At 44.5% G+C, this 25,438-nt stretch overlaps 1 protein-coding gene across 8 annotated transcripts in view; it reads left to right on the top strand.

Annotated features, from left to right (window-relative positions):
* The window catches only part of PBX1 (PBX homeobox 1), a 293,843-nt gene that overhangs the window by 213,974 nt on the left and 54,431 nt on the right, over positions 1-25,438 (top strand). For 6 of the 8 annotated variants that reach the window (XM_007989707.3, XM_007989715.3, XM_073011832.1 and 3 more), the window contains one exon: positions 19,731-19,975. In XM_007989707.3, coding sequence (XP_007987898.1) covers positions 19,731-19,975 — 245 coding nt within the window. Of the gene's footprint in view, positions 1-12,714; positions 12,938-13,043; positions 13,064-19,730; positions 19,976-25,438 lie in introns of those variants that run through there. The other 2 variants (XM_073011833.1, XM_073011836.1) reach the window with 2 other exon arrangements.

The raw sequence follows: 25,438 nt of genomic DNA, 5'->3' as shown, positions 1-25,438 counted from the left end.
GGCTCCAGCCCTGACCTGTTCCTTGGCTATCAAAACTATCATAAGGTCAGATCAGCTTAACTCATCTCCAAGGTACTTCTTGGTAGATTTTGGTTCCTTCTTGCATTTTGTGGCTTTGTTCCACTAAGAGCAATTGTTTTCAGCCCTCTGTACTGGTGGCACAATTTTGAATACTGTAATTATTTTGGTTGCACTTTGGAATGAATTTAAAGCCCTCTCAAAGGATCTTCAGCTCCATGTCACTCATCAAATAGAGCTCTTTTCTATTTTCCAGCTCTTGCATATAGGTAACACACACACGCGCGCCTACACACACACACACACACACACACACACACTTGATATGCTGTGTCTTGCCTTCCACTCTCAGATGGTAACCTGATAGGCTGAATTGAGTGACCCACTCAGCTCAACATTCCTATTTCAGACACTGCTGACACACTGTATATCTTCCTGTGTACCAGCAATCAGGCTGTAGTCAATTAAATTGTTTTGAAAATTAGTTTTATGCATTTATCAGTTGTTTAAGAGTCTGGCAGTTTTGGCCTTAAGAGTTCCTTGTCAAAGACTATGGCGTGAAAGATCACTGGTCTCGGGCTTCTATGCTGTGATTAAATATGGACAGTGGTTTTGGGGACATGTGTCTTAAGGGATAAGCTAGTGAGGAATAGGTTGGAACTGGTAGGACGAGCGGCCCATGGCATATTTCAGAGTCCTTAACCGTACTCCACACCTCGTGGGCCATGGCTCTCTCTTCACCCGTGGATCATCTCGAGAGGGGATTCCTGATATCACCTGGAGTCTCTGCTCTCTCCAAGTGTACTGGAAAGGATTGGGTGTTGGGAAGGCATTGGAAAGCCGGTATTAGAAAGAGTTAGATGGGGAGAGATTTGACTGAAGAGAAGGAAGTGTGTTTGCAGTGTTAGGGCAGTGGATCTTCCCCAAAAGGCCCAGAACTTAAGAAAGTCAGAAAGCTATTTTTCTGCTACTCCCTATGTTAGTGAAGGCAATGTTTTAATGTGATACCACTTTGAATTCTTTGACCTTTAAGAAATATGAATAAGAGAAAAGGATAGATGGCAAGATAGATGAGGAACTTCAGAGGGGGCTAAGATAACTTTAAGGGAAAGCTCGTGAGTTGTTGAATTACATAGTGGGGTGCTATGAATAGGATGTTAAGGAAAGTTCTTCAGAAATAAACGACAGAACAAAAAATATAAACTTAACATAAGACATTTTTTCTTTTTCAGCAAGGCACAGGGTTCTTTGGGAAGCTTCAAAAAATTCAGAAGTCATGGTGCCTTTTTTCATGGAATTTACCAAGTAGAGACTTTTTTGTAGGCATATCATTAAATGCTGGATTCTCAAGTGAAATGAGAAGTTTCCATCTGGGAGGTATAAAAGGAAACCCCCATCTGGTTGGTTTTAGCATCTTCAAGGTGAGGATACAATTCTTAAAATTGTCTACCTATTTCTGAGTCCTGGTTCAAATTCCTTTGTGATATCCATGTCAGTTGGGCCCCTCTGGGCCTCGCTGAGTCGCACATCACCAAGTGTGGCCATCACTGTGGTTAGAGGCCATGGTCTCTATACTACAGACAGTGCTGTAATAGCTTCTGTGACCAAGTGAGGGAGGAGTTCGCCCTTTATTGTGATGGAGGCAATATTCTATTTGTAATAAGCCAGAAAAAAATCTGTTCAAACCCAGTAACTTCAAGATTTTGCAAAGACTGGAAGGAGCGGAGGATGTGGGCATCAGCTGGAATCTAATTTGTCTCCCCTCCACACTTGCTGTTCCCCATTTCTCAACTGCTGTCTCCCAGTGTAATTACCATTTCGAGCATTTTCTGTTCATCCCCTGTAGGTACACCACATCGTGCCAACAACCCATGGCCCAGCAGGAGTATACAGTAGCCTTTGCCAGGGTCCACCAGGGCTTGATTACACTTCACGGCTGTAATTCAAGCCTGCTAATCCTCCTCTGCGTTCGGAAAAGAGGCCTGTTCTGTTCGATAAGCTGATTACTGTCTGGTGTGTGCTTCATGCCTAGCAAGAGTTGTTTATATGTGGAATTATTGCTGGCTGGGCTCCGGGCTTCGCTACACTGAGGAAGCTCGCTTAGGGGTCAGGGGTGTCAGGCTTCACCTGTGATCTGGGAGGGGTGAGAAGTGGAGTGTTGATTACAGCTGTTTTTCTCTCAACCTCTGTGCTGGTGGCTAAATATTTACTTTTCTCTGTTCACGGAAGGAGCCAGATAAGATTTTAAGAGTCTGAGACTTTTGCCCCTAGGACCCACTGTCAAAGATCATAGAGTGAAAGATCACTGCCCCAGACTTGCCACATTCTGATTAGGTTTGCAGGGCGATCTTAGTGGTCTTTTGTCTTGAGGGTTACGTTAGGGAGGACTATGGCGGGACAAGTTGAGTGTGTGGTGAAATCCACAGCCACAGACTTGAGAGTGCCCGACCACAGGGAAAGGATGCCTGTAGAGACCATGTGAATACTTTCTCACACTCAGAGATGTTTTCTTCAAAGCCACAGAAGCCTTGAAACCACCTTTGCCTCTGCCTACCAGCCCATCTCTGGTCTGGTGTGCAGCTTGTGGCTTGGGTGCAGTCTACGAAGCCCTTGCTCTTCATGGAGGAGGAAGTGCATTTTGTTATAACCATCTGTCCAGTGAGGTTGGCGTGATTTATGCTGGCTTCACTCTCGGGATTCCCATCCGTTTTGTGGGGTATTTTGTCCCCAGATGCAGAGCTGAGGTTCTGCTTAATACTGGCTTTTAAGTGTTTAAGCCCTACAAATGGCTATTCGGTTTAATGGTGTGATGACGGAGTGAGTGCTGAAACAAGTACAGGTAAACAGAAGCACCTGGCCCTTGTCACCTGCTGCAAGAACATACATTGGGGTCTGTTTGTATATTTGAATATGTGGCAGTCTACACTGGAGTAAGGAAATAAGGATGAATGTCAAAAGGCTTAATTGTGATGATATCACAATTGGAGGCCATTTGTTGAGTAAACTTCCTCCACATCTCTGTATACTAATAATCGGTTTGTCTGCGTTTCTCTATGACACCATCATTTCCTTTAAGGCAGGCACTTTGTCTTTTATTTCTGTAACGGTTACCTATCTGGCCCATAGTAACCAATCAAGGAATGGGTTTTTGATTTAATGAATGAGTAATTAATAGATTTCAGTATAAGAGGCAGCCTATCCTAGATTGAATGCACAGTATAAATTGCTAGGTATTTATCATAGCTCATTGCAGGTGGGTTCCTTCCCAGGTACCTTTCTTGCCTTTCTAGGAAGCAGGGAATCCACATCCCCAGAAACGTGAGTGTTCCTTAGGTGTAAAGGGCATGGCCAGCTAAGGGCAGAACAGAAAAGCTGCTCTGGAAGGGGTAGGGGGCAGCTGTGGCATGTGATTTAGAAGGAAGGGGTGCTGTGCTTTGTCCTCACTGCTGAGACATCTGAGCCGCATAGTACCTCTTGATCCACAAATATCTTGAGTGTTTTGTTTTTGTTTTTGTTTTTGTTTTGAGATGGAGTCTCGCTCTGTCACCCAGGCTGGAGTACAGTGGTGCAATCTCCGCTCACTGCAAGCTCCGCCTCCTGGGTTCACGCCATTCTACTGCCTCAGCCTCCTGAGTAGCTGGGACTACAGGTGCCCGCCACCACGCCTGGCTAATTTTTTTTTTTTTTTTTTTGTATTTTTAGTAGAGACGGGGTTTCACCGTGTTAGCCAGGATGTTCTTGATCTCCTGACCTTGTGATCCACCCACCTCAGCCTCCCAAAGTGCTAGGATTACAGGCGTGAGCCACTGCACTTGGCCTCTTGAGTGTTATTTTGTCTCCCTCTTGTCTTCTGCCATTCACACCTACCTTTTTCCTTTTTGAGTCCTCTTTTTTTTTTTTTTTTTTCCATCTAAAGTGTTCTCTTCCCTTTGCCTTTTCTAGGGAAGTAATTGTCCCTTAAAGATCAGCATATTCTCCAAATGGATAAATTGTGCCCCAAGGGGCATTTCTTTTCCTTGTGACTTTAATTTCTAGTCTTAGAACATATCCAAAAGGAAACGCAGAGGTGCAGTTTTAAGCCTAATTTGAGCAATAAAATATTTCTTTTCTGTGCAATGATTAACTTTCCCTTCTTTAATTTCAAGAGGTTAATGAATCTGTGAGTTCAGTATACTTGTCATTGTACGTGTGGCTGGGCTAAAATTTAATATTGAATCTCTGCATTAAATCTTGTGGTTTTTTCATTTGTGTGTTGTGTGTGTGTGTGTGTGGTGGGAAGACAGAGAGAGAGAGATGGGAGGTGGGGGGGTCTGCCATTCAGAAGATAGAGGTACAAGTAATGGAGGCTTTTTTTCTTCCCCCAACATATGAACTGAATAAATGTTTGGCCATCAAAAGAATAATCGTTTTGGAAAACCACACCTTGAAATTCACCTTAGCATCTTTGAAATAGTCTCAGGAGGGGCTGGGCATGGTGGCTCATGCCTTTAATCTGAGCACTTTGGGAGGCCAACATGGAGGGATCACTTGAGGCCAGGAGTTCAAGACCAGCCTGGCCAATATGGCAAAACTCCATCTCTACTAAAAACACAAAAACTAGCCAGACATGGTGGCATGCGCCTGTAGTCACAGCCACCTGGGAGGCTGAGGTGGGAGCATCGCTTGACCCTGGGAGGCGGAGGCTGCAGTGAACCAGGATCTGGCCACCGCACTCCACCCTGGGCTACAAAGTGAGATCCTACCTCAAACAACAACAACAACAAAATCTCAGGAGGTTTTAAGGGTCAAGAGATGAATAGCGAGGCTGCATTCCAGAGACTCTGACCATAAAGCTAAACTCTGAGCATTTTCTCACAGGACATCATCACTCACTATGGTATTTCAAAAGTCTAGGGTCCTACCACCGTCACAGGACTACAGAAGTAGCAAACAAAGAAGGGCGGAATTAAGACATCTCTGCTTTTATTCTGTTCATAATTATTTACATCCCTGTCACTTAAAGGTTGGAGATAACTACCTGTCTGATCTCCAACCTGTGGTCGCCATCCTCAGTTTTGCAATCAGCAGCATTGTTTGAACGTTTACCTAAAGCAGAAATCTCTTAGTCTGTACCAATGTCAGTTCCCTGGGATTCTCTCTAGAAGAGGAAAGAAAACTATGTGAACATCATTCACATTGGTTTGCAGAATCTTACAATTAGCTAGTTTACTTTAGGCTGAAATGACTCCATAATCTTTTGTTTTTTTGCAGGAAAAAGAAGTATATATTATATATACTTTCAACATCCTTGATACAAGTACTAGATGTTTCTCTCATTGGAAACCTTCAAAATGCCTTTCCTTTCAGTTTTCCTGAGCCTACTTGTTATTTTGGTAACATGAAGATAGGGAGGTGGCCCCATAGTTCTGGTTTGCAAATTGGGAGCAGAGGCTAGAACTGGAGTATATCTCCTGCTGGGTGATGCTGAACATTAAGACCAAGGTCTTACACCAGCAACCCAGTGCTATTCATTACCAAACAGGGCAAAAATGCGGTAACTTTCCTTTCACTTCCGTATCTCCTGTCCCAAAAAGCGAAGTCAAATTCAGCATTAAAAAAAAGTGTTTGCACAACTGTAATTTTTGATGGTGTAGTGTAGAAACAATACTGTGTATATTTGGTTTGCTTTAAGACATAATAGACCAGGTGCAGTGGCTCACGCCTGTAATCCCAACACTTTGGGAGACCAAGGCAGGAGGATCACTTGAGCTCAGCATGTTGAGACCAGCCTGGGCAAAATAGGGAGACCCTATCTCTACAAAAAATTAAAGTAGCCAGGCGTGGTAGTGTGTGCCTGTAGTCTCAGCTACTTGGGAGGCTGATGTGGGAGGATTGCTTGGACCTGGGAGGTTGAGGCTGCAATGAGCCGTGATTGCACCACTGCACTCCAGCCTGGACAACAGAGTGAGACTGTATCTCAGAAAAAAAAAAAAAAGAATAGGTTAGAGTGTGAAGCTGAGAAAACTACATGTGTGTCGTTAGTAGTTTTTCTTGGTTTAGGCTAGTTCAGGAAAACAGAAATGAAATTCTGCAAAAGGCAGCATGAAAGTCCACATTGGCCTTCATGCTGTGAAACTCTGCCAGCAGCTACTTGAGGTTCAACCCTATTCTTTCTTCAGGGCACCGCCTTTGCTTGCTACCAACCTTGCTACAACTGGAGGCAGCTGTGAGGTAGGGAGAACGCCCTGAACGAAGTCAACTGCAGAACTAAGTGTGTGCCCTTGGGCCACTTTGACTTCCAGTACCTCAGTTTCCTCATCTGATTAAAAAAGGGTTAATAATACCCCATAACGTTCATGTGAGAATAAAAGCAGAATCTGGTAATTTTTGGCAATGGATTTGTAAGGTTTAATTTCCATGAAAGAAAACATGGCGTATTTAGTTCTTCTCTACCACCTTGTCCACATACCCGTTCTAGCAATTTCACTTTGTATATTAGCTCTTTCCCCCATGATTCTGCACAGTTGTCTTATTTCTGGTCAAGTTTCCCCAACGAAATATAGGTCCTGTCAAAGAGTAGATCCTCAGTATATTATGTTGAATGAACAATTGACCGAGAGACCAACTGGGGTCCTTGTTGGAGTAGCAGTGTTGGCAAAATTGTGCAGCCTGGTCACACTTTGTGCGGGTTGAGAGATTTTTATTTTAACTGAGCTGTGAGGCTGTCACTGAACATAAGTGGACATGACCAGTCTGGCAGAGTCAAACAGAGTGCTGCTGGAAAGCAGGCAGCACCGAAAGAGAAAAGCAAATTTGGCTTCTAAGATGACCATATGTCTGTTACCCCAGAAAGCATGAGCCCCTGCAAAGGTGTCTGCTGAATTGGGGAGAGTTGGAACCTCCTCTCTGTTCTGCAAAGGATTTGCAGGGTGCTTAGCATGCTGGCCCCAGTGTCCTCATGGAAATAGGGATGGCTTGCTAGGGACTGTCCCATACAACCAGAGTCAGGCTACATGAAGTGCCATCAACAAGGTGCCTACGAAGGGCCATGCTAATGTCTGGCCAGTGAAATGGGAACTTCCAGAGCAGATATTACGTGGGTTGGAGAGATGTTGCTTTACTCAGTGAGCAGGAAAGCCAGACACCTCTTCAGAGAAACACAGTAAGAACCACAGTAAATAAGGCCCAGCCTCAGGGAGGCAGATATTTAAAGGAAAATTAAGACGGCTCCTCATCTATCTCTCTGTCACCCGTTGATGCATTTAGCCAGTGTCTTGTGGTGCTAAATGCTTTTTGATGATGATGGTTCATGATGACCACTGTACCTCCCCACAGGGGTGGGCGCCTCCGATGTGATAGTTCTTAGTGGGGGGCTCCATCTCCAGTGCACAGAAGGAAGGAATGGTCCAGAGACCCCCTACTCTCCCCAAGTTCCCCATTTTACCAGCGTGTAAAAGCAAGTGGAGGCAACAACCACCACAAAAAAGCCCGTCTGAAAATAAGAGCCTAATCGCTCCCATCTGCTCCAGTGCTGCTTCCTCTCGCTGCCTGCCAGGATGTTTGCTGCAGATGCTAAGTAGCACATTATTTTCGATAAGTTACAATCATTTACTTGAAATCTACTTCTCCTTTAAAATGTCCCCCTGGAAACTTGAGTCGGCAGCCGAGAAGCCTTGCTCGGGATGGAATTTGAATGCTTGCACTCAAGTTCAAGAACAGTTAAACCCATTTGACCGCCAGGTGTTGATGAATTGTAAATTTCAGCCCCTTAGACTCTGTTGGGAGGAGAGGAAGACTGTCCAGGAGAACAGAGCCACTCCTTAGGCCTCATTTCCCCAAGGGAAAGCATAGTGCTGAGATGAGAGACAGGAAATGATGGCTCCATGGAGTCGTCCCCAAAGCAGAAATGTCACACATCCCTGAAGATATTAAGTCAGTAGCTTTCTTGGTCCCCATGAGATGTTATCTCTTTTATCCAGAGACTGATCTAGTGAAGATTAAAGGCTGAATTTGCAATCTGGAGCTCATAATCTCAGTCGCCTTTCCCCCATTCCACTGTCACAACCAGGATTTCTTATTTAGTGCCTTTTGTCCAGGACACCGTTCGTATCATGTCCTGCCATCCGCTCTTCCCTGTCAGTTAAAGGCTTAGCGCGTTCAGGGGCTACTTGGAAAGTTCTGAGAAGCAGCAAATGCCTCCTGCTTTTCATGCGGCCTGTTTGCCTGTGTGTTCTGTGGCTCCTTGTGTCTAAGGACAGCACGAGTGACTCATTAGCAGCACGGCATGTGCTTGGGGTGGTTTTTGTAACAGTGGTGATGGATCATCCACATACTCTCCCTGAAGGACCCTGACTGACCTTGTATGCATTTGTGAGATGACTGTCTGGGGTCACAGGTGTTGTTTGTGGTCATGGAAAAAGAAAAGCTAATTGGCGTGTGTTTTGAAATGGACCTGGGGCGCCCATAAATAGACCCAGTGTCCTTCAGCTGGAGAATTCTGCTTCCACTAAAGTGAATGGAGGTGATTTCTCCTCTAAGTAGGGTGCGTTGGGATCTCTCTTCCAATCCTCTGTACCTGACAAATTGAGCAGGCTGGTTAGAGTAAAAACCCGATTTTATTAGTATAGTGTAAGGAAACATCCCACTATAAGATGTAGATCAGTATATGCAGGAAGGCAAGTTACAGGTACTCAGCCTCAAGTCATGTGTTAGAACTTGGTCTCACAGGTTTACAGTTTAGTCCACCTTAGAATTGCCTTGGTCAAGATAGAATCTTCCTTTCTACTCCCTCATCACGGAGGTTCTTGGCTGGTTTCCACATACAGCCACCCCTCACCACCTATCACTGTATTCTCAGTCCAGACTAAACTCCTCAAGGGCGCTCGATACCCTCACTAGGTGATGTCTATCCCGGACTTCCTGAGCCTTCTTTTGCCTCTGCTGATAGCCCTGGTAGTATCCAAGAGCGGCCCCTCTAATGACCAAGGTCTCTTTGATCTGCTCTAAAACCTCTTTTTGCCAGGAGTTCCCCACAGTGACTACTCAGGTTTTTCTGTGACTTGCCTCTGGTTATTAAACCTGCCTCTTTCTAATTTTCTCTGTAATACTCTAACATGAAATCACTCTGCCTTCTAGATTTTTTTCTTATTTTTAGAAATAGTTTGTATTAGCTTAGATTGGTTAAGCTGTCTAAAGCAAACAAAACAAAACAAAACAAAACCCTCTGAAAAACCCCAGAATAACATGGCTTAAACAAAATACAAGTTTATTTTTTCTTTTCCTTTCTTATAGCCCAAAGATGACTGGTGGGCTGGTCTCCAGGGTGTGGGAACTCCCATCTGGCTTCTTTCCCTAGAGTGGCTTCCAGCGCCGCCCAGCCCACCTCATGGTCCGGGGGTGGGGGAGCTGCAGAAGGGATGGAGTGATTAAGAGTACTGCGCCTTGTTGCCCAACTCTAGGCCACTGGTCACCCTGGCTGGAATTTGCGGTTTGGCATCAGTGACGTCATTCCTTTGTCTGTCCATGGTCTGCACACCTCTGTCTATGGCTGTCACCTGGCAGAGGTTTGCATTTCAATCTTACTGGGAAGGAAGCCTGGTCTAGCAGGGAAAAGGTGTATCACATTATCAGTGGTAGTTCTCGTCTCCTGTGATCTGTAGATTTGGAAGTAATCATGGATCGCGTTAAGACTAAACAATCGACGAATTCTGTAAGGACTGCCCAAGGTCAATAGCTCATTGTATTAGGAACCCTGCATTTGAATTATTCAGCACTTTTCAAAAACTGGGAAATATTCCTGTGGGAGCAAAATGTTCTTTATTTCAAACTTGTTCTGATGAAATTGTTTGGAAAGTTAGAGAAAAACTAGTTCTGTTCCTACTCAGGTTGTAGAGACGGGCTGGAAAATGCCATTTGTCACTAGGAGCTAGAAGCTAATTTGTAGCCTCAAGACAGCAGTGACAACGGCAACGGGGTAAGACAACATGGAAGCATGCACAGCCCAGGCTAGTCATTGTAATATTTCACCTATGGGGTTTCTCTATGTCCTGGCGGAGAAGGGTGATTGTGAGTCGCAGATCCCATCCAAAATCAAAACTTAAACATGCTTCCTCAAACCTTCGAGTACAAATAGCGTCTTTACCCTCTTCTGGTTATAATTTATTTATTTTTTAATGGAAATTTGAAAGCAGCCATTAAAGATGACTTCCAGGCCAGCTTGTCTGACACAAGGTGAGATGACTTCAGAGTTAAGTGGTTCCCAGAAGGGTCTTCCAGCCTCAGAAAGACAGAGGCTTCCAGTGTGAGCTCTGCCAGGCCAGGAGGATGGTGTCGCCTCTGGCTCAGGGAGACCAGGGTTGAAGACTGTGGCATCTCCTCTGAGTGAAGACTTAAGAAGCTGCAGAATCCTTAATGTACTTGGGCAAAACAGCAAGAAAGGACTATAAAGAGGAGAAAAGATGAGAGAAAGAAGACATTTTGAAATGTATTCTGTTGGCTGAGGATCTATGGATTCCTTAGCCTGTGACAGTATTAGTGTGAGCTTGCCTGGAAACATAGGTCAGTAAGGTAGCGGGGGTGTCTGTGTGCATGTGTGTGCTTGCATGTATGTGTGTGTGTATATTCTTGGCTTATCCTGGTTTCTCCTGTGTTGTTGATTTCTAACATGCAGAATAACCAAACTCTTAACTCTAAATCTATCCTGCTTTTTTATTCCTCCCAAAGGAATCTTTATCAGTGAGATTGGTTCAGATTTAACCAAAAATCTAAAATCTATCAGTCACCAAGCACTACTGTGTGCTTTTGTAAAAATAACCTTATTTAATCCTTAGTAAGAATTAAGGCATAGGTGAAGTCACATAGTAGGAGTCTTGGGCCTGGCTTTGAAACTGGTGAAGTCACCTAGTAGGAGTCTTGGGCCTGGCTTTGAACCTAGACACCCATGGCCTGTTTTAGTGCACATTTGTGTGTGTGTGTGTGTGTGCCATGCTGTGGCACTAACAGAAGAAAGCTCGTGCCCATACTTACACATTTCTGGGTATTAAAATGTGGTAGGAGAAGGAAATCTATCATGTATTAGCTCTTGCCAGAAAGCAGGCAATGTGCTAGGTGCCTCACTGAGACTCGGAACTGCAGAACATTTTTACCTTAAGGCTAAAGAGTATTGAGAAACTTCTTCTGTTTTCTCTCTGTGGTTGCTTCCTTTAGGAAATACCATTGTAGAGAGAAGCTTTCATCTCCACGGAATGCACAGCAAGCTGCCAACCAATGGCTCCACATTTTTCATGCTTTTTATGTGTAACTAAGAAGGAAACTGTTCCTTGTATCATGGGTTACCAAAGGCAATCCAGGTCTCACACACCCTCCCCTGGCCCTGGCCCTGGTCCTGGCCTTCTGTCTTTCCAATGGCGTTCCCCCTTTCCTCGTACCTCTGGGTATGTCAGTCGGAGGCCAAAGCTGCTGTAAGTCATGCCTTCCTACCAACTTCTGTGGCTCCTGTTTAGGCAAAGGGCTTTCCTGAGCAGCAGTCCAGACTTGAGCTATTAAGGACCAAAGCCCCTCGCCTAGGCAGCCGGCACCCATCCAGAAAGGCAGGGGCCTATCGCCCAGCACATTAGCTTTCTCCCTGCCAGCTGGCCCAGGGAGGCGCAGTGTGCCAAGTGGGAACGTGTGAATGGGATCCATGCCCACGCATCCCCTGAGAAGTAGAAAATGCACGTGACCAGAACCGCCAAAACCTAACCCGGGGAAAAAGATGACAAGAAAAACTTGGTGTGTTCCTCTAAAGACAACCACAAAACATAAACAAACAAACAAAAACCTAAAACTGTCTCAAGAGTGTCATATAATTTTGTTTTCATCCCTTGCCCTAAAACCTCACACAAAGTTTTACACAGAGTGGCTGTTGGCTAAATGTGAAAAACGAGTGAATCTAAGAGCTCCTCACAGGACCACGTTTATCTGGAAAGTCAGCACGGTGCCTGGCACTGTAGTAAATGCTCAATAAATATTCCTGGGATGAAACACTTGAGGACCTCAAATTCTTGCCTTTGTTTGACTAAAGCTTTCAAATCCTTGAACTTGGTTACATTTTGGCCTACCTGCTTAGCAAACCAAGAAAAACAGTTGGAATGGCTTAAAAATATATTATCTTACCTTCAATATAAATCCCCTACTTTAAGAAACCCTGGACCTAGATTAATTCCCACCTCCGTGTCTCTGAGATTCTAGAGGGCTGAGAGACAACCCTGGGGGATCAAGGGTGGCTTTCAACATTTGGCGATTTCTTAAACTAGAACTTGCTCATCTGAAGAGGCCACACCAGGCCTACTGCAGCATCCAGGGTCTCCACGTGGGGCCGGAAGGTGTCGACTCAGGTGGTAACTGCTTTCCCTGTACTAATCAGAAGCACTGACTGACACCTATCAGTAATGCTGACTTGTAAAATTTAGAAAATAGAATCGTCAGTCATTTCTATTTGTTTGATGAATAACTCTTTAAAAATCACCATTAAAAAAAAAGACATTTCATATCAAACAAACAGAGATTGAGAATTAGGAGTGAAGAACACGAGGGCCTGCTGCCCTGAGTTTCAAGACATTAACAGAAGATTTGGGTCCCACCTTTGGTTGAGAATAATCAAATTAGTGCATAGTTATTTCTCAGCTTGAGGAGGTTCCAGGCTGTGGATATATTGAGCTTATAGGAAGTAAACAAAATCAGAGGAAGAAGTACATGTGCTTCAGTTGGATGCACACAAATCTCCAGATTTGCAGTTGTTATCCACCCACCCTGGCAATCTCACGTACCCACAAGCCTCAAAGCAGTTGGTATCCTGTGTCCGAGGGACTGGAGGAGCGGAAACCACGGGCTTCTTGGAGTCGGAGCCCATATCTGGTTCATCCAAGGTCCCAGCATCCAGCTCATTCCTGTCACCTTGGAGGTACTTGAGCAGTAATTTGTTTGACTGCACTGAGCGTTCGTCAGAGGGCCTGTTTGTGGAGACCACCTCTATGTGGCCCCTTGGCTGCCAGGCCCTGTCAGCTGTCACAGGGCGCTTCTTCCCCAGGTACCAGTCACTAACCAGACTTTTCCCCAGCACCCGGAGCCTTTGTCACCGGTAATGTTGGCTTCCTGGGGACATACCAGGCTGGGTCCAGGAAACTCTGGCTTGATGCCAGTGTAGTTTTGCTTGTTTAGAATTGTCAGATTTAAAAAGGCAGATTTGACAGTTTTTTGAAGTGGATATGGAAGAGGTGGCAGAGAGAACAGCCTTCTACCCAACAGCATGCTGGCTGTGGTACAGCTTGTAACTGGAATGCAGGGGGAAAGAGAGCACATACAGGGAATTGGCTGCCTGGCTGAGAACAGGAAGCTGAGGCAGAGATCCTTGGATCTCACCAGCCTATATCTTCCTTCCCTCCTTGATTCTTTATTATATTGCTCTTAAGAAATACTGGAACAGATACTTAGTGTCAGAGGCCCTATGAGGTTGTGTGGGGAACCGCCTTTCAGGAGTTCACAGTCTTGCTGGCAAGATGGTAGGTGTGCCCTGGCGTGTCCTGAGATGCCCCACGGCTGTGGTCTAGGCAGTATGTGCCCTGGTGGCTCAGAGGCTTAGAGATCATTTTTGGCTTTTCTCATCAGGGCAGATTTCATAAAGGATTTTGAGCTGAGATTTAAAATGAAATAGGACTGTAGTAAGTGGATTTCTGTGGCTAAGAAAGAAGAGGGCATTCTATCACCCAATACAGTGGCTCTAACCATGATAGTGGAAAGAGCTAATGGGAAAGGACCAGATTTAGAGAAATTAAAAGAAATTAGGAAATCAATAGAAAAAACTTCCTTCCTTCCATTACTCATATCTGATTGTTTTCTTCCTGGCCAGACTAACGGTGTGCCTTCAGCATCAGAAGAGACTGTGTGTGTGTGTGTGTGTGTGTGTGTTTGTGTGTGTGTGTGCGTGCGTGTGCATGCACAGAATAGATATCACATCCATGTAGCTGCCTGTTATGAAAAGGATTCAGAACTGCAATATTGGAGAGGACTAAAGTGTCCAAGAGTTAAAGATCTAGAGTTCAGTCTCGGCTGTGTCTCATTTGCTTTGATTTTGGGGAAATGTGCTTTGCTTTTATAATCTTCAATTTTCTGCTATGTAAGTTTGGAACATTACTTCATGTTTTATAAGGTGATGTAATTCAGTGCGTGCAAGTACTTTATGAACAAATAAAAGGTGTAACTCTGATGCTCTCAGGAAGCAAGCACTTCACTCTTTTCCTAAAACTGCATCGCTGACTTGGGAATGAGGTGGGGAGAGCTGGTCTCTCTTTTCCAACTCTTCTGGTAGGATGTGGTAAAGACTTAGCTCCTGGGCAATAGAACACTCTGCATGGGGGTTTGTGCCTACAAATCAAACAAAGAGATCAGCCAGAGAGAGCCTGTCCTTTTTCACACCTTGTGCCTTTCCCCACACCACCTGCCTCTCTGCTTTCTGTCTTGTTCTTTATCTGTTTCTCTCTCTCAGCTCAGCTTTGGGCCCCTGGACTGTTGTCCAAATCTGAAGACCACCCTCCCTGTAGATCTGCCCTCCTCCCCTCCCCACCTGCCCCCACCTGTGGAAGTTTGAATCTGAACAGAGGCATTCCTCCAGCACGAACCAGGACACTTGAGACTGTCCGCCCGCATGGAGAACCAGTCCTTGGTGAAGAAAGAGTGCCCTCTAGTGGGCATTGACTGGAGCTGCTCCGGACCCACGTCGCTCGGCCAAGGACAAAACAACCCGCACACAGCCCTCCCACTAAGGATGATCTTGACTATGCCTTTGGGTTTGGTTTGTTTTTCTCCTTGTGTGAAGGAAAAGAAAGAAAGAACAGCAGGAGACAAGTGGTGAGAGCAGCTGCCACAATGCTGTGACAGTCCCCTTATCTTAGGAGTTTTACCAAAGAATTAACCCCAGGGCAAGCGATGGCAGCAAGGTACATGTGACATCAGAAGCTTTTTAAAGGGCTTGTGACAATTCCTGTATAAATAACCTACGTGTCTCAACTGGTCTCTTCCATAATTGGGTGGATTTGTGAGAAGGAAACTCCTTCTATAAAAATTGTTACCAAATGGGTTAAAGATATTCATGGGTGCAACCCCTCTGCAGATTGCATATCCACTGCAATCAATGACATTTTTGGGGTAGTGGATGCGTCCAGGCCTGCCTGGCCATTAAAACCCTATATGCATGGGGACGAACAGGGGATTTGGCCCTTTAAAACCTATTTCACAGAAAAGCTGCTGAGGTGGGGAGAGAAGAAATGAGGAGGAGGGAGAAAGCGCAGGGCACCCATCAGGGAAGCAGGAACCTGATCATATGTGATGGTTGCTGGATTAGGTAACAGCTCCGCTGGTTGAAATTGGATCTTGGAGGATGAGTGTTAACATCTCTGGTGTCCTGGCGGAAGGTTCATTCGAGTCTTGCATGGTGCTGCAGAGATAAAAAGGAACTTTTAAATAATCATTTTGTCTCCTACTCACCAGAGTACTGGCTTCAAGCAATAAATAGGTAGCATCAGTTCTGCTTAGACAGATCACCCTTTTCATTTATTTATTTAATGTTGGTGGGAGTTTTTTTAACCACCGAGCTGAACAGTTTCTGTATCAGTGAAGCCCAACACCCATTCTTAATAGTGGTATATTTGGATTCTCCTTGTGCTGGCTATAAATATGAGCATGCAAGGTTGCTTATTGGGCCATCTCTGCCCCCTCCAAACATTACAGACACAGCCCAAATCCACCAGAACTGAATTGTCTATGCAAAATAGTGCAAGATGAAGGTTTTCTTTTAAGGTTTTCCCTTGTTCATATTGTTCCTTAAAAAAATTCTTTTCTGGGTTCTTGCACAATCATTTTCTATTTTCATAATTTGAGTATAATTTAAAGGGTGTAATTTGGAAATGACTGTTGTTTCCCCCCCCCCCCCCTTTTCATTCTTTTATTTTCTTCAGATCTCTGATTTGGGACCTATTTATGTGTCCCAGACTCTGAGTGTAAATGCAAGCAACATTTATGCTGTGGTGTGCTGTGTCTATCTTATCAATTTCTAATTGGCCACATTTAGAAACTAAGTCTATTAACTCATAGTGAATTCAAATTTCTTTTTAAGGAGTATTTGTTTGCAAGATTCATAAAATGATATAAACGCTAAGCGACATGCTAACACTTTCTTGCCCCACCTGACCCACCGCCGCTGGGCTCAATTAAATGTATCCTTCATACCTGATAAGAAAAGAGTCAGTATGCTTTATGCTTTAAGCTCTGCAACCCTCCTGAAACTTCCATGGCGGGCAGGGGCTTGCAGTCTATCCTTTCAGTGTTCTTTGCCAGCCTTGACAATTTTCTTTCTTATTTTATTTAAAATCAGTTAGATTTGAAGGCCAAGAAAAATATTAATTAGGAGGTGTGTAGAGTTTGTGTGGAATTGTTTGTGCTTCCCGTTGATTGTTTTAAAAAGATGGAGCAGAGGCGTGAAACTGAGAGGGGCTGGAAAGAGGAAATATTCTCAGAGGTAAATATTAGGTACACGGGAAATATTGATAGTGACGTGCCCGTGATCACCTACGTAGCTCCTGGAGGAGCCAGGACCAGAACTGTCTGTCTGCCTCGCCTCTCCCTTCTTTCATGCCTCACTGAGTTTGGCTGGAGGAATAAGCTGATGGAATGTATGAGGCCGCTTGGGGTACCCGTGGGATTGGAGAAGGTGGGATACTTAATGTTACCTCAAGTAGGCAGTGCTTAAGCTAGTCCTGGCAAGGCAAGTCCTGACAGTTAATAGGACATCATTCTTTTTTGCTTCGCTGTTGTTGTTGAGACCAGAGGTTGTCCTAAGATCTCTCAGTGTTGGGCTGCATGCAGGACCCGTTGGCTGTGGAGCAGCCAGGTGGACCCACGTGAAGGCATTAACACCCGGCCGAAGGGTTACCAGCCTCAGCATCGCGGGGAATGTTCCTACCAGCCGTGGGGGCTTACGGCCTCTTCTGAAGGAAGTATATTGGACATGAGATTCAATAGAGTGAATGAGAGAATAGAATTTTGCCCCAGCACAATGTTTTGAATAATTGAGCTAAAGTGAAAGAACTGTATTTATGAATGGCTCAGAGGGGATTCTTTTTTTTTTCTCATTTGTAAATGACCCATAAATATCTTTGTTGATAAGACTATTACATTTATCATATAAAGAGAAACAACCATAAACCCCACGTAGAGGTGAGGAAGGAGGGGCTGCTGGGGGCTGCTGCCGGATGCTTGGATGCACCAGATTCTTTTCGGCGCCTTTAGGGCCTGGTATTCAGGGAATGGTTACAGCAGCCATCTACTTTCTTAAGGAAACCTTTGTTAGCGGCAATTTGTTCTTCAGAGTGCTTTGGAGATTTGAGTAAATAAATTTGAGAAACAATAACGTGACTAAATCCTTATTATTCAAAGATCAGCTAAAGGAAGCAGTTTCCCATTCAGTCTCCTGAGCCTACAAAAGAAGGATTTTATTGAAAAAAAGTCCACAAAATAAACCTCAATGATCTCCTAACCTTTTGCCATCACTACTGTAGCAATTTTGTTTTTGTGTAGCAGAATATTACACATTCAGGTTTGAAGAGAAAAGATCATGACCTGATAGCGTTGTGGTTTGTGTCTAGGGTGCGGGCTTCCTTCTTTTCTCCTTCCCAGCTACTTGCTCTCCCTCCTCCCTCCCTCTCCTTCCCTTACTCTCATCCTTTTTTACTTCATCACGGAGCCCAAGCTTCTGCTCTGCACCTTTTGTCCTCTTTGCTCCTTATGGCCACCTCTGGTCCACATGGCTCACTATTCCATTGGATGGTCTCGTGTTTTGTGAGAGCCATACTGTAGTTTCCCTTTTGGCCTAGGAATTGGGATTTCTTCTGAACAACGTTCAGGGTTGGTTCTTGTGCTGCCTGTTGGCAGCCAGGAGCATGTGGGCACAGCCAGCAGTTATGCTGGTATTATATGTGATGGAACACTCAGACATCTAGACATACCCTCATTGAACTCATCTTCACCTTCCCTGTCACAACCCGCAGCCCTGTTTTGCCAGGGCTGGGGAGACACCTGGAACTGGCACGTTCCCTCTGGGGCTCACCAGATGCACCCTGCCATGAAACGGCTCTTGACTCTGCTCTGGTGTGCGAATATCCACCAGGGACTTAGACCCTGCCACCTCCATCCCCAAAATGTGAGCCAACACCGGACCCCTCTCCTCTGCCTTTAATCACTTCCTCTTTCCCACCCTACCCACACATTCTTTTCAATTTCTTAAACATTGAAAACACTTTTTATGTTCCCTCTTAACAAAGACTTGGCTGCTGACAACCGAACTGGATTTAGATGAGTGATTTATTTTATGGGAGGTTGTCTGAAGGGGTAGTAAAAAAAAGACTGTCTCGCTCTTCTGCTGATTTACTAAATCACTGGATCTCCTTCAGTCCAAATCACCACCAAGGGTCCTGGTGTTTTAATAAAAAGCAGCCATCTCATTGATCTGAGACGCCATCCTACCAGAGCACTGGCTTCCCCGAATCCCTGGAGACAGCTTGTTAAAAGGACCTCACCCTTGTTTCCAACAGGACGGAGTCCTTATCACTCAGAACAGATAGATCTCAATTTTTGGAGCTGAACGACCCTGCTCAAGGGCCAGTTTGTCTTCTTGCTATGTTAGACCTCACCCTCTGCTAGTCCACAGGAAAGGTCTTAAGATTTCATTCCAAATGTACTGGATTTATGTACCTTAGGTGATTTTGGAAATGAAAAATTTAAACTGATCAAACATTGCAAAGAAAGGCAATGAGTGCAAAACCACAAACTTACAGAAATTTAAAATGAGAAAGAGGGAAATGCTTTTCCTTAAACTGAAATTAGTATGGGGATAAAAGTAAAAAATATATTTTGTTATAATTACATTTTTCTAATTGAAAATTTTTATTGTGGTAAACATATATATGATAGAATTTACCTTTTTTTTTTTTTTTTTTTTTTGAGATGGAGTCTCACTCTGTTGCCCAGGCTAGAGTGCAGTGAGTGGTGCAATCTTGGCTCACTGCAACCTCCGCCTCCTGGGTTCAAGGTATTCCCCTCCCTCAGCCTCCCGAGTAGCTGGGACTACAGGCGTGCGCCACCAAGCCTGGCTGATTTTTTGTGTTTTAGTAGAGATGGGGTTTCAACATGTTTGCCAGGATGGTCTCGATCTCCTGACTTTGTGTTCCACCCGCCTCAGCCTCCTAAAGTGCTGGGATTACAGGTGTGACCCACCGCGCCCGGCCGAATTTACCATTTTAAACTATTTCTAAGTGTACAGTTGAGTGACATTAAGTACATTTGTATTATTTTGCAGCCATCTCAAAAACTCAGCTTCCCAAAGTGAAATTCTGTGCTCATTAAACAATAGCTCCCCACTCCTCCCCCCAACTCATGGTACCCGTGATTCTACGTTCTGCCTCTTATAAATGTGATTATTCTAGATTCCACATACAAGTGGAGTGTAATTTTGGAAGAAAGCAAGTACCTCCTTCGTTTGCTCACCCTCTCGGTTTCTCTTTTTCCAGCCTTTCTTCTATTCCTCAAATGGCATCTTGCAAGTAATTTGGCAGCTTATTTAGCCAAAGAACACAAATGTGTTTTGTTTTTGAATTTTCTTTCTTGGGTTACTATTAACGCTCTCTTCCCTTTGTCCTTTTCTGTAGTTTTGAGTATCCGAGGAGCCCAGGAGGAGGAGCCCACAGATCCCCAGCTGATGCGGCTGGACAACATGCTGTTAGCGGAAGGCGTGGCGGGGCCTGAGAAGGGCGGAGGGTCGGCGGCAGCAGCGGCAGCGGCGGCGGCTTCTGGAGGGGCAGGTTCAGACAACTCAGTGGAACATTCAGATTACAGAGCCAAACTCTCACAGATCAGACAAATCTACCATACGGAGCTGGAGAAATACGAGCAGGTAACCAGAATCACCTGGGGCTCAGCACCCAGGTCATTTAGGAAAGGGTGCAGGAAGCACAACCCCGGGACTTGTAGAGACGAGCGGCTAACCTTTCCCAGGTGCTGGCGTCCGTGTGCCCGGCATCCCCTGCCCGGCCACAGAGCCCTGGCCAAACTTGAGTCTGCCAAGTCCTGGTCTCAACTGTTAAAAAACCTCTGCGTTCAATGGAGGTAAAGGCATTAAAAAATGTGCGACGCTGTAAGTGATGATTTCAAGGAAACATGAATCATGCATAGAAGGAACACTCCATGCCTGGACTCCAGAATGTGTGCCTATAATGGGCAGTCCTGGCTCTCACCCAGGCGCTGTAGGTGATCAGCAGAGTCACCAGCTAACCTGCAAGAAGGTGGGAGGTTTTTCTCTGGCCCTTTTGTTTTCCTTATTTATTAGGAGGATTATACTTTTTCTGGGTGCTCATAGTATCCTATGGGAAAGTGTTTAAAACTTGGCCCTAGAGTCCCTCACTTTACCCAGACTCAGTTCAAATGAGAGTTAAACATACTCCCTCTTTTACCTAATATATGGTATGGAATATGATACACATCATCCTTTGTTAAAAGGTTAAAGGGTTCAGGAGACCCATGGAGCCAGACAAACTGGGATTCTAATCCGGGCACTCCACAAATGGTCTGTGGGACTCGGTGTTCTGCATACTCAATTCTGAAAGCTGATGTGTGGCATAGATCTGTGGATTTGGAGTCACGGATGTGAAGGACCATAAAACTTACATAAAGAAAAGGGCAAGAAAGGCTGTTAACTACAAAGCAATACATGTGGGGTCTCCTGATTATAACAGAGCCCCTCTCTAATAGAGAACCCCCATCCCATCCTCCCCACAAACACATACACACATCTATATAGCAACGCTAGTTCCTCTGGTTAGTGTAAGCATGCTACTTTATCAGGAGTTCTTTAACAGCAGTTTTCATTTAGATAATAGGTGAGTTTGTTGTTACCTCTTGTGATGCAACATCGTACTGAAGTTCTCCATTACTTTACTCTCATTGAATCATTCCCTTCCCTTCCCTTCTTTTCTTTTTCTTTTCTTTCTTTCTTTCTTCTTTTTTTTTTTTTTTTTTTTTTTTTTGAGATGGGGTCTAACTCTGTCACCCAGGCTGGAGTGCAGTGGCACGATCTCTGCTCACTGCAACCTCCATGTCCCAGGTTCAAGCAATTCTCCTACCTCAGCCTCCTGAGTAGCTGGGATTACAGGCAGGCGCTACCATACCCAGCTAATCTTTGTATTTTTAGTGGAGACAGGGTTTCACTATGTTGGCCAGGCTGGTCTCAAACTCCTGACCTCAGGTGATCCACCTGCTTCAGCCTTCCAAAGTGCTGGGATTACAGGCATGAGCCACCACACCCGGCCCCTTCCTTTTTAAAAGCCAAAAAAGAAGAGAGAGAAAAAGTGGAAGGTAGAAGACCCTGTGCAGTCCACTCATAACTAGGTAGAAGGCAAATGCAAACTTAATAGAAAATTTAAATTTTAAAATAGAAATAGGCATTTTAAAATTTAAAGTGAATAAAGTTTCATTACTGCACTCCTATCTACCTTTGGAATGGATTTCTACAAAATCCTGTCTTTTATGAGGGCAAAAAAATTGCTGTGAAGCCAAGAATAGTGAAATTTGACCATCAGACAAGGTGTAGGGAGGGTGAAGGGGAGGAAAATGAAAGCAAGCTGTGGTAAGAAGCTGTGAGTCATCCTCCTTTGCCTTCTTGGGAAAGAACAAATGTTCTTGCCACAGTGTTGGCTCCTATAGACATTTCCCCAGATCCCAGGCAATGCTGAGCTCAGAGAGCTGGCTGAACTCGGACAGTTTCCCCAGCCATGACCATCGTTTAGAATTTGCAGTCTGCCCTAACCTAAAAGGGTAATTTTGGAAGGCAAATGGGGACAGACCTCTCGCTGACCTCTTGGGTTCTTATTACCCAGTGTTCTTCGTACTTCGCCTTCACCAATAACCCTGTCCTCTGGCATAGCAAGCTGTCGTCAGATTTGTCCTCCAGGTTAACTCATGCCAAAGAACAGGACACAAGACAAGCCCAGGGTGTGACTTCCTTCACTAAACCATAACTGCTATGGATGTTAGGTTGGGAAGTGTTGAAAACTGTCTTTAGTCTGAGCTCAGGTTGCCAGCAACGTAGAACTGCTTCCTTGATTTAAACCTTCTTATCATTCTTCCATCCTCATCCAAAATGACTAAAAATCGTGACAGCTGCAGTACATTCCAATAGCATGTCACCAATCACAAAACACTGTGGCTGACATAATGGTACTTGCTCCTCAAGGCAGTGTTGAGATTGGGCACCCAGGACAGGTACTGCCATCCTCTCCCTTTTGATACAGGTGAGGAAATGGAGATGAACGAGGTTAAGATGTGGTGGAGGTCACACATTTAATGAGGGAGAGCATTTGCCCTAGAATCCAGGATTTGACCCTTACCCTAAGGGCTCTTATTAGAACAATGCCTGACTCCACTTTGTAAGAAGAGAATGTGGGTGTCTTTCCACAATGGAGTAGCCAGGTTGTCTTCTCTGTTACTTCCTTGGACTAGATTACTGGCACCTAAGAGAGGGTTGTGATAAGAATATTCTCTTCAGAAACTCCTTGTGGGTACTTAGCTATTCTAAACAATAAAGATGTTGGAAATCGAGAACTTAAAATCTCCATCAGTACAGAAGCAAATTATGTTCAGTGTAGAAGTTGTGGTGGTCATCTGTATTTATTATTTTTAAAAGTGCTAAAATGTCATCTATTTGTTTATATGGGCATTTTCTAGTTAAGAAGTGAATACTGCTTAATATATTTTGGATGCTTAATAACTTATTAATATTAGTTGTGTTGTTAATTATGGTAAACAGCAGATTGTAGAGAAATTATGCTATTAACCTTCTAGCTAGTGTGTCTGAGAGATACATCTTCTTCATTTTCCTGTAACAGTTCCTTATAGGGATTTTTTAAAAATAGAAAACCTTGGTCAGGTGAAAGTGTCAGTATTTTAGTAGTACCTACCTGAAATTACCAAATTGGTTACTTAATAATTAATTCTGTTGTTTTATTTTTGGCATGGTGATGGCAGATAACTACACAATAATTAACTATTGTAGCTCACCCTCACCCTTATCCCTCCAAAAACAAAACAAAACAAAAAACTCCCTGAATCAGCCATTGTTTCACCCTGAGGTTATTAAATAAAGAAACCATCAGGAGACTTTTTTTGAGACGGAGTCTCGCTTTGTTGCCCAGGCTGGAGTGCAGTGGCACGATCTCAGCTCACTGCAACCTCCGCCTGGGGTTCAAGCGATTCTCCTGCCTCAGCCTCCCGAGTAGCTGGGACTACAGGTTTGTGCCACCATGTCCAGCTAATTTTTGTATTCTGGGTAGAGACGGGGTTTCACCATGTTGGCCAGGATGGTCTCGATCTCCTGATGTGATCCGCCTGCCTCAGCCTCCCAAAGTACTAGGATTACAGGCGTGAGCCACCGCGCCCAGCAGTGGGTGGCATATTATAATAGATAAAACCATGATGTCAGAAACCTGAATTTTATTCCAAGATCTACTTTAAAAAAAAAAAAAATCCTGTGGTTTTGTAGGATTTTTTAGCTTTTGTAAATAATGCTGTTGGGGAATTGGCAGGACTAAATCTCTAATGTTGAACTGAACTGGGTTAATTCAGTTCATAGCTAAGACAGCCCTAAGATCCCAGTTTCTTTTGTTGATGAGATTGGCAGCCAAATCCAATCTCATCCTTGGATCTCAATCCAATCCATCTTTTTGAAGGAGTCAAGGAAGAAGATAGGTCTTACAGTTCAGGATGTAAACTTAAACCTTATAGGAGACTTTTGAAAGGCTTCGCCTTCATTGTCTGCTTCCACAAACAATGTTGCCCTGTAACCTGGGAGGTCTATTCGAAATCCCTCTGCCCTATGGAGGCAGCCTGAGCTCCCAGAAAGTAACTGGTTTATTTTTTTTGTTTTTGTTTTTGTTTTTTTTTATTACAGCCTACAGTACTGTCTCTTCTGTTGAGAAACGTTCAGCATGTGAGGATTTTATTTAATTAACAGTTGTAACCCCAAGTATTCACATTCCTGTCATATTGTGAGTGCCTGTCCTGTGGGAAGTAGCCCAGCTTCTTTAGGTACAAGGCTTGAGGGAAGTGAGGAGGAGGTGTGGATAGCTCCTTCCTTCCCAGGTACTGGAACGATCTGGATCATTATGCTTTGTCCATCTCAAACGGACTTGGAGCTTTGCTCTGCTCTCTGCTGTGTGTTCCTCGGCAGCTGTTTAGCAGCTGCTTTGCTCCACCTCAGCAGTGGGTGAAATGACTCCACTGTCTGTTTTGTGAAGAGCAGAAAGGGCCCCGGGATACAGTGCCCTGAATAAACATCAGATATTGTGAGTATTTGTATTCACCATAATGAAGCACATTATTATTAGCCGAGCACTGTGGCTTCCCAGCTGAGAGCTGGTGCACTTGACAATCCTCCTTCACAACCAGCCCCTCCTCTCTTTAAGCCCAGACGAGGTGGGGAGGCTGCAGCCCTGTGGGAGGTTGTTTCTCTAGAAAGGCCGCTGGGATGCTTGCTATGTGCCTAGCCCTCCACTCTCCATCCTGTGGTCTCCAAATTTCAGTGAACTTGCTGCCAGGTTTTATTTCCTTCTCGTGGTTGTACAGTTCTGGGTGCTGGGGCTGGCTAGGGAATGAACCTACTATATAGATCTCATGTTTATATAACACTTTTCTTGGAGAGTGGAGAGTAACATGCTATAAGGACCCAGTCTTCTATGGGTATGTCTTCTGTATAGGCCTGTAGAGTAGAAAGGAGGTATTTATCACCACCTGTACTTTTACCAAGAGGGAAATTGAACTCTGGAGAAGTTTACCCGGTTATCGATATATCCAAATATGCTGGATTTCTAAGTTATCTATATTTTGAAGAGATCATTGTGACATGTGTTTGTAGGGCCAGGCACGCATATAGTAACTCATTTAATCCTTACTACACCTTATGAGGTGGGTGTTGCCATCTCGGTTTCACAAATTAGAGAAACGAGGCACAGATACATTAAGTAACTTTGAAGATCCCACAGCCAAGTGAGTCCCAGAGGCAGGAGCTGTGAACCCAGGCTGTGCTCACACTCAGCCTCTCTGCTGTGTTCCTGTGAGGGATTTGCTCAGTCTGCAGGTCATAGCACAGGAGTGTGGGTGCCGTTAACCTTGCTGGAGGGTCAGGAGTGATTAAAGCCACTTTTGGGTGAATTAAATGAGGCACTGAGTAGTGAAAGGATGTTTCCAAATATTCACGGAGGCGGGGGCAAAAACCCAGGCCTCCCATTCACCAGTGTAGACACAGTCCAGTGGATGCACCTGCCTATGTACCTTTGACCAACCAACCTCAAAGGAGTTCTTAGGTGAA

This window comes from Chlorocebus sabaeus, chromosome 25 (genome assembly GCF_047675955.1).
Source record: "Chlorocebus sabaeus isolate Y175 chromosome 25, mChlSab1.0.hap1, whole genome shotgun sequence".
NCBI lineage: Eukaryota > Metazoa > Chordata > Mammalia > Primates > Cercopithecidae > Chlorocebus > Chlorocebus sabaeus.
Note: the sequence above shows the minus strand (reverse complement) of the source record. Positions and strands in the feature narration are given on the sequence as shown.